Below are 7,395 nucleotides of genomic sequence, written 5' to 3' on the forward strand. Positions count from 1 at the left end.
CTCAACATATCTGCTCATTAATCAATTTTTTAATATATATATTATTATTTTTTATTTTATTTTTAAATTAAATAAATAACCTACATGCACAGTAGTAAATGCTGCTCGATTTCTTCAAGCGCCGTTATTCACTCATAACGTGCATTTGAAAAAGCTACACACACCAAACAACTTAAAGAGCATTATCCAACAAAAGAGAACATTTAATAACATGATTTTACTCCACAACATCAGCCGAGTGTTTAAAATAACTTCATTTTGTGATCTGATGTGGCTTCTTATCACAGAACGAGGCTATGTAGATTAGCATTGGATTATAAATATTCTTTATTTTTATGAAAACACCAGAGATGGCTTGAAGAACACAGATGAACCATATATTGTTGTGGTCATGTGTTTACTGTTTTCATGTTTGATCAGTTAAAGTGTTTGTATATTCTTTTTATTCAACATACTAGGTAACAAATTTATGCTTTAAAAGTAGGGTAATCGTAGCAGGTTTATCCATATTCTGTCCATTTAAACGTCTGTGTTTAGCTTCAAATGGCGTCAACACAACACAACAATACTTTTTTTCTTTTATTCCATGGATTTTACCCGTTTCCCTCCACCTGTTACCAGTGTTTTTTCTGCCACCACAATGAGCACGCAGCTGCAAGTGACGTAACTATGACATCTACTCCAAACTGGTCTATACTTCTCTCTAAAGAAATTTGTGAAGTATATTTGCTCAAGAACGTTTTGAGTTTGAACATTCTGAGTTTGTTTAATACTCTATTGGAGTATGAATGCAATTTTTAATGAATATAGCAAAAACTGTTAATCCACTTTTTTATTCCAGATTTTGTCATTTTTAATGTTCAGTATTATTTTAAATAGGACAAGGACAAACAAGACTTAGATGAGTAATAAACTGCATTTCTAAATCAGTAAAACCGCAAATATTGTCTTAAATAAAGTCTTATGATGCAAATTGTATTTTGTGGCCCTTTGCATTTTATGTGGTTTAAATGTGGCCCCCTGGGCCTCTGAACTTGAGTACCCCTGCTGTATAGAAACCAGCAGCATGGTTCCTAACCTCTTTAATTTATGCTTTAAAAGTAGGGTAATCATAGCAGGTTTATCCATATTCTGTCCATTTAAACGTCTGTGTTTAGCTTCAAATGGCGTCAACACAACAACAACAATACTTTTTTTCTTTTATTCCATGGATATTACCCGTTTCCCTCCACCTGTTACCAGTGTTTTTTCTGCCACCACAATGAGCACGCAGCTGCAAGTGACGTAACTATGACATCTACTCCAAACTGGTCTATACTTCTCTCTAAAGAAATTTGTGAAGTATATTTGCTCAAGAACGTTTTGAGTTTGAACATTCTGAGTTTGTTTAATACTCTATTGGAGTATGAATGCAATTTTTAATGAATATAGCAAAAACTGTTAATCCACTTTTTTATTCCAGATTTTGTCATTTTTAATGTTCAGTATTATTTTAAATAGGACAAGGACAAACAAGACTTAGATGAGTAATAAACTGCATTTCTAAATCAGTAAAACCGCAAATATTGTCTTAAATAAAGTCTTATGATGCAAATTGTATTTTGTGGCCCTTTGCATTTTATGTGGTTTAAATGTGGCCCCCTGGGCCTCTGAACTTGAGTACCCCTGCTGTATAGAAACCAGCAGCATGGTTCCTAACCTCTTTATGTTGAAGATGGTCTCCCAGTGTTTCTCCGTCATGTTTTTGATGAGCTGCACCTCGTCTAGCACCAGGTGCCTCCAGCGCCTCCTCAGGAAGTGAGAGTGATCTTTCAGTAGGAGCTTGTATGAAGTCACACACACGTGGAAGCTGTTGGGCTCACACCACCGCTGCACACATTAAACAATAGTGGGAACGTGAGAACAGACAAAAACAAAACATGGACAAATGTACCCACTCAGTCATCAAGGATCTAAATGACCTACAAACTGATTTGAAAACTATTTAGGGGAATTATCTAATGCAGTGGTTCCCAACCACGTTCCTGGAGGCCCCCCAACACTGCATGTCCATGTTCCATGTCTCCTTTATCTGACACACCCATTTCTGGTCTTGGAGTCTCAGCTAATGAGCTGATGATCTGAATCAAGTGTGCTTGATTAAGGAGACACGCAAAATGTGCAGTGTTGGGGGGCCTCCAGAAATGTGGTTGGGAACCTAATGCAAAAACTGATGCACAACAGCTAGGCCACAGCAACAGGGATGGATAGACAGGTGGCAGTATGAGAGAGTACATAGCAGGCTGGCTTGCTTTCTCTGGTTCATACCGATCTCTTGTATCTGCGCTGCCTTCTGCTGCCAAGGTACAGGAGTATCTTCAGTCCAGGACACCAGCGTTTAAACTCCATCTCCCAGTTCAGCAGCTTACAGGTCCTCACCACCACTAAATGCGGCCCCCAGATACCTGCAGCAACCACATGACAGCAGAATGTGTTGCATTTTATTCTTAAAAATACAACAAACAAATGCTATGAGAAGAAAACCAAATATTATAGACTCTATAAAGGTGGCAAATGTGGTTGGTGGTGGTACCCTGGTTGCAGGCCAAGTGAGCAAAATAAGCCACAGTCTGTACAGTTTTGCCAAGGCCAGTTTCATCTGCCAGGATGCCGTTAAGGTTTTTGCGGTGGAGGCTTGCCAGCCACTCCACCCCGACCTGCTGGTACTCTCTCAGAGAGCCGTGCAGCAGAGCAGGAGGAGAGGAACGACTCTGAAAGGAAAGGGTTCATGAGCCATAAGACAATCAGACACTGTGAGACCACTTTGAGTTAAACAACTGCTCAATTGAATCTTTAATAATCATGTTTTAAACAGTCCCTGTGAGTAAGAGCGTAAATGACTCACAGTTAGAGTGGTCCTGGCGCTGCCTTTGGGGAGAATCAGGTCCGTTGCTGCAGCAACCTCAGCGATATCCTTTGTGGGCTTCCCATCAGGGCCAAAAGCCATCCGCTCGGCCCCACGGTACTGATCCATGCTCAGCAAAGAGTCTATCAGCACTGCATCATGTGGACTGTCCAATGGAGGATCCATGTCTGAACAGAGAAGAGAATAAACTGTTACTGTGACATCAACTCAATATACTGTCAAAAGTACTGATTTATTTGAATTCTTTTGTATTTCAGGGATTTGATGGGGCTCTGAAGTTAGTTCTTAAGCAGTAGATGTACACAAACCATCAGCTTCCTCTCTGTCTTCATCTTCGCTCTGGCTGAAAGGCTGCGGCCACTCAAAGCCCTCTGCGTAAGCACCAGCATACTGCTTCACCAGATCATCCAATGGCACTTCAGCTACAAGACACAGACACAGTTTATAGCAGTGACTGTGCCATATGTGACTGTGCGAGTTTTCAGTGGCTGATAACTACAGACTGAAGTGGCTGATGTAATTCAGATTTATAATTACCCAGCAATTTTGCATACTGAAAACATTATAAATAAATTAATTAGGCTGAAAAAAAAGTTGTACGTAATATTCAATTGTATCAAAAATTCACTAAAAACATTTGAAAACATTTACTAAATTATTAAAAAAGCATTGTCAAGTGTATGAATAGATTTATATAACTACATAATGTTTCAAATATTTTTGAGAAGGCATGATCAATAAACTTAAAAATGCCCAAAATCAGTATTACAAATTTCAGTCGATGTCTAAACATGCAACACTCTATGCTCGTACATAGTCTGATATATTTCCAAAATTTTAAGGAGGATAACAAAAAATGTATTACCGTTTAAAGACATGCCCATAAGTTTAAAATGTAAAACTTACTAGAGCTGAACGATTTTGGAAAATAATCTAATTGCGATTTTTTTTTTACCAATATTGTGATTGCGATTTAATATGCAATTCTTTTTTAAAGCTCTTTATGTTCTGTATTATTCAACAAAGACAAGCTATAAATCATTGTATAGTATGACCAACACAATATTAGATAGATTAAACATAAATGTTCTTTTCTGTTATTACCTTATTATATATATTATCTTAAGGTCGAAGTCTTCAGTATTGAAATGCACCGTAACACAGTGTTACTGCTTGAGTAATTTCAACGTGCCGTTTTGAAGTACGTTCATATACGCTTTCAAACATTTCCGCGTATAGCGTGCCAGGGTTACCAGGTTTTCACAACAAAACCCACCCAACTGCTACTCAAAACTAGCCCAATCCGTTTCGAGGGGGGTCCACCGGTAAAAATCACGTTCCAGGCGGTAAAATACACGTTTTTTGGAGGGGTTCCCCAAACCGTGGACTTGGCAACACTGTAGCGTGCCAACTTGATGCTTCCTCTGAAGACTGCTTAGATGTGTACGAATTGAAGCAGCGCTGCTTAGACTGATCGGTGTGTGTCATCAAAGTACTGCGAGAGCTATAAGAGAGCGGACGTCTCCTTATGCTTTCTCTCGCCTTGCTTTGATGTCATACACCGATCGATCTTTAAGTCGATCACACCTCTTTACTCTCGCGTGTCACGTGACCGAGTGTAAATCGCAGCCTCTGCGGTTGAAGAATCGCATTTTTTCATACCGCGATATTATCGCAAATGCAATTAATCGTTCGGCCCTAAAACGTACCTTCTTTTGTTAGTTCGGCCAGCTCTGCTTTCTGATCAGCTGCCACCTCCATCGCCTCCTGCTCCTCTATTGTACTTTCCTCATCTTCAACTGCAAAAAAACAACGGAGCAATCAACAGCATGCACACAGAGACCGGTAAGGCAACTATATTTAATTGCAATATGTACCCTCTACATCCGAAAGAGAGGTGCTTGACTTTCTCTTTCGGGATGGGCCGGTCTCCTGCTGTATGGGAAAAAAAGGGAAGAAAAATTGTCAAAGACAATGAGAGGATGAGTGAAGCAGCAAAGAGGCTGGATCTCGGAGAACTCATGGAGAAGATCTTACCCCTTTACTCTCTTTATCTGACTTCTGTCCAGATGACTGGGTCACTTTAGCACACTGGCCTGTTGCAATACAAAGTCTCTTCTGAATTAATAATCTCTGACAAAGTCTGAACATTCAGTTAAGACAGGTCAGATACCATAACTTAATCTCACCTTTACTCGCAGCCTTCTGCAAGCTAAGAACTTTTTGTCGTTTGTCATAGATCTCAAAACGCAGCTTGATTTCCACAACCTGTGGTAAGACAGAGAAAAAAAATGCTCTTTATGAGGAACTAATACAAACCTCCACATACAGTGGAATAGCACTGATCACAGTGAGATTTTCGGTCTAAATGTGAATACTAATTTCTAATAAATATGATGCATTATTTTGTATCTGACCCACACAGAGTGAAAGGCAATGAACCCAAACACAGGTGAATGCTTCTGAGGTTGCAGAACATCTTAAGATTCACACAAATCAATTCCTTGATTTTATTATTCTTATTAATATTATTTTAACTATTATTTCTCAGTTTTGTTCCAGTACTAAAGTATATGTCTGTGTTGTTATTGTTAACTAAACCTAAAGTTAAAAACTATTAAATATAGTTTGTTAACTGAAATAAAGCTGAAATAAAAATGTAAACATAAATTATAATAAATAATTTAAAAAAAAACACTTACAAATGATAGGGAAAAAAAAAGAAATTTTGTTTTGGTGAATAACTGAAACAAAATGAGTAAGTTGAAGTACTAAAATGACTAAAACTAAAATAAACTCAAATATTAATATATACGATTATAATACTAATTTAACACTGGTATAAATGGTATGTAAATGTACCTGTTCAATATTTGACCAGAAATAGTCAACCCCACGGGCGATGGTGCTGGCAATGTGCCGCAGCCTCATCTCCTCCTCCCTCTTCTCACGTTCCTCCATCTTCTTCTGTTCAACATGGTAACGCGCACATGTGCGCACAAGCTAAAGAGAGAGATTGATTAACTTAAAATCAAAGTTGAATTTTAGCCTGCTCCATAATGAATGGTCACTGGCACTAGAACATGTGGCCAAATACATTGAGGTTACATCCGACCTCTACATCAGATAAACATACAATCGGCTGTGTTAATACTGCCTGAGAAGTTTCTAATATCATAGACTGAGTGTGTTTCTTCCCACCTTCTTGGCAGCAGCCATCTTCCAGCGCCTTTCCTGGGCAAAGTCAGCAGCCATCCACTGCATCTCCTCCAGCAGGTAGTCCCACTGGGATTTGGGCCTGCAGGCCTCCTGCAGCTTGGGTAAGCGGCTGGCTGACCACTGGCCCTCTTTACGGAGCTCTGCAATGCGTTGGTGCACATGACTCTCCTACAAAGACACGTTACAATCTTGTGTCAGACATTATAGGCAGCATATACTACAAAATGTGCTACTTTAATGCATACTAAAAAATATCTTATTCTGAGAATTCTCACCAGCTTGGCTTGTTCTGCTTGCTTGTCCTGAGAGCATTCCTGTGAGTTCTGCCCAACTGGACTCTGACCCAGACTGGACATTTTCAGCCCGGTGGTGCCATTCGTGGCAGCGAGTTTGGACTGGGCAGCAGGAGAGAGGCTGGGGCCAGTACTGGTGGTGCGGAACGGGGCAGAAGTGTGTGAGGAGGGGAGAGAGGACGGGGATGTTAGAGGAGCAGGAGACATGGCAGGGTTGGAGAGAGAGTTGGACATCAAACGCTGGGCTGGTTGGGAGGAATCTGATCCAGGACGCACAAGTGCCACAGTCTGAAAAAGAGAGAGAGGATGAACTGTAACAAAATCTACTGTTGTAAATAGGCCTGTGCTATATATTGAACATTCATGATATAGTCATAATGATTTTGCTGTTGATATAAAATTGTGATGACTTTATTGCACTTTTTATTTGCCTATTAAGAGAGTCTCATTTTATGATTCTTTCTATGCAGCAGATGTTTTAATTTATCTGATTAAAACATCAGCAGCAAAAATGGCTTTAGAGTTTGATTCATTTTTCATAAATGATTTCAAACTGCCCAGTTGGTTCAAAATTCAACTGTTCATTTTAGAGCCCGACCAATATGGGTTTTTTGGGGCCGATACCGATATTTGGGAGTAAAAAAAAAGGCCGATATACTTTGTGTATAATATAGTACAGTACTAGTCAAAAGTTTGGACACTTTCCCATTCGTGTGTCCAAACATTTGACTGGTACTATATATAGAATACAGTATATACATAAACAGAATATATATACATAAACACATTTTTTGCAATGATCACTCAAATGTGGTGATCAAACACTTATAAATGACGTGACAAAGATATGTAATGATGGAGGCAGGGCATTTAACAATAAACTTTATCCAAAATGAGTCTGACATCAGTGCACTAAACAGTAAAGTTGAAGTTTATTCAACTTCGATTCAATTCCATTCAACTTTATTCTGTTGAAGT

The 7,395-nt window shown here is 39.1% G+C and overlaps 1 protein-coding gene across 1 annotated transcript in view; it reads right to left on the reverse strand.

Moving 5' to 3' along the window:
• LOC107753127 (E1A-binding protein p400-like) overlaps positions 1 to 7,395 on the reverse strand; it is a 63,546-nt gene that overhangs the window by 37,670 nt on the left and 18,481 nt on the right. Inside the window, exons 7-18 of the mRNA XM_016569251.1 lie at positions 6,400 to 6,705; positions 6,107 to 6,292; positions 5,768 to 5,908; positions 5,095 to 5,173; positions 4,943 to 5,001; positions 4,783 to 4,837; positions 4,615 to 4,704; positions 3,214 to 3,327; positions 2,885 to 3,072; positions 2,573 to 2,750; positions 2,308 to 2,444; positions 1,700 to 1,869 (exon numbers count right to left, since the gene is read on the reverse strand). Coding sequence (XP_016424737.1) covers positions 1,700 to 1,869; positions 2,308 to 2,444; positions 2,573 to 2,750; positions 2,885 to 3,072; positions 3,214 to 3,327; positions 4,615 to 4,704; positions 4,783 to 4,837; positions 4,943 to 5,001; positions 5,095 to 5,173; positions 5,768 to 5,908; positions 6,107 to 6,292; positions 6,400 to 6,705 — 1,703 coding nt within the window. The remainder of the gene's footprint in view (positions 1 to 1,699; positions 1,870 to 2,307; positions 2,445 to 2,572; positions 2,751 to 2,884; positions 3,073 to 3,213; positions 3,328 to 4,614; positions 4,705 to 4,782; positions 4,838 to 4,942; positions 5,002 to 5,094; positions 5,174 to 5,767; positions 5,909 to 6,106; positions 6,293 to 6,399; positions 6,706 to 7,395) is intronic.

Source organism: Sinocyclocheilus rhinocerous, unplaced genomic scaffold (assembly GCF_001515625.1).
Source record: "Sinocyclocheilus rhinocerous isolate Xijiao unplaced genomic scaffold, SAMN03320098_v1.1 scaffold20, whole genome shotgun sequence".
NCBI classification, from domain to species: Eukaryota; Metazoa; Chordata; class Actinopteri; order Cypriniformes; family Cyprinidae; genus Sinocyclocheilus; species Sinocyclocheilus rhinocerous.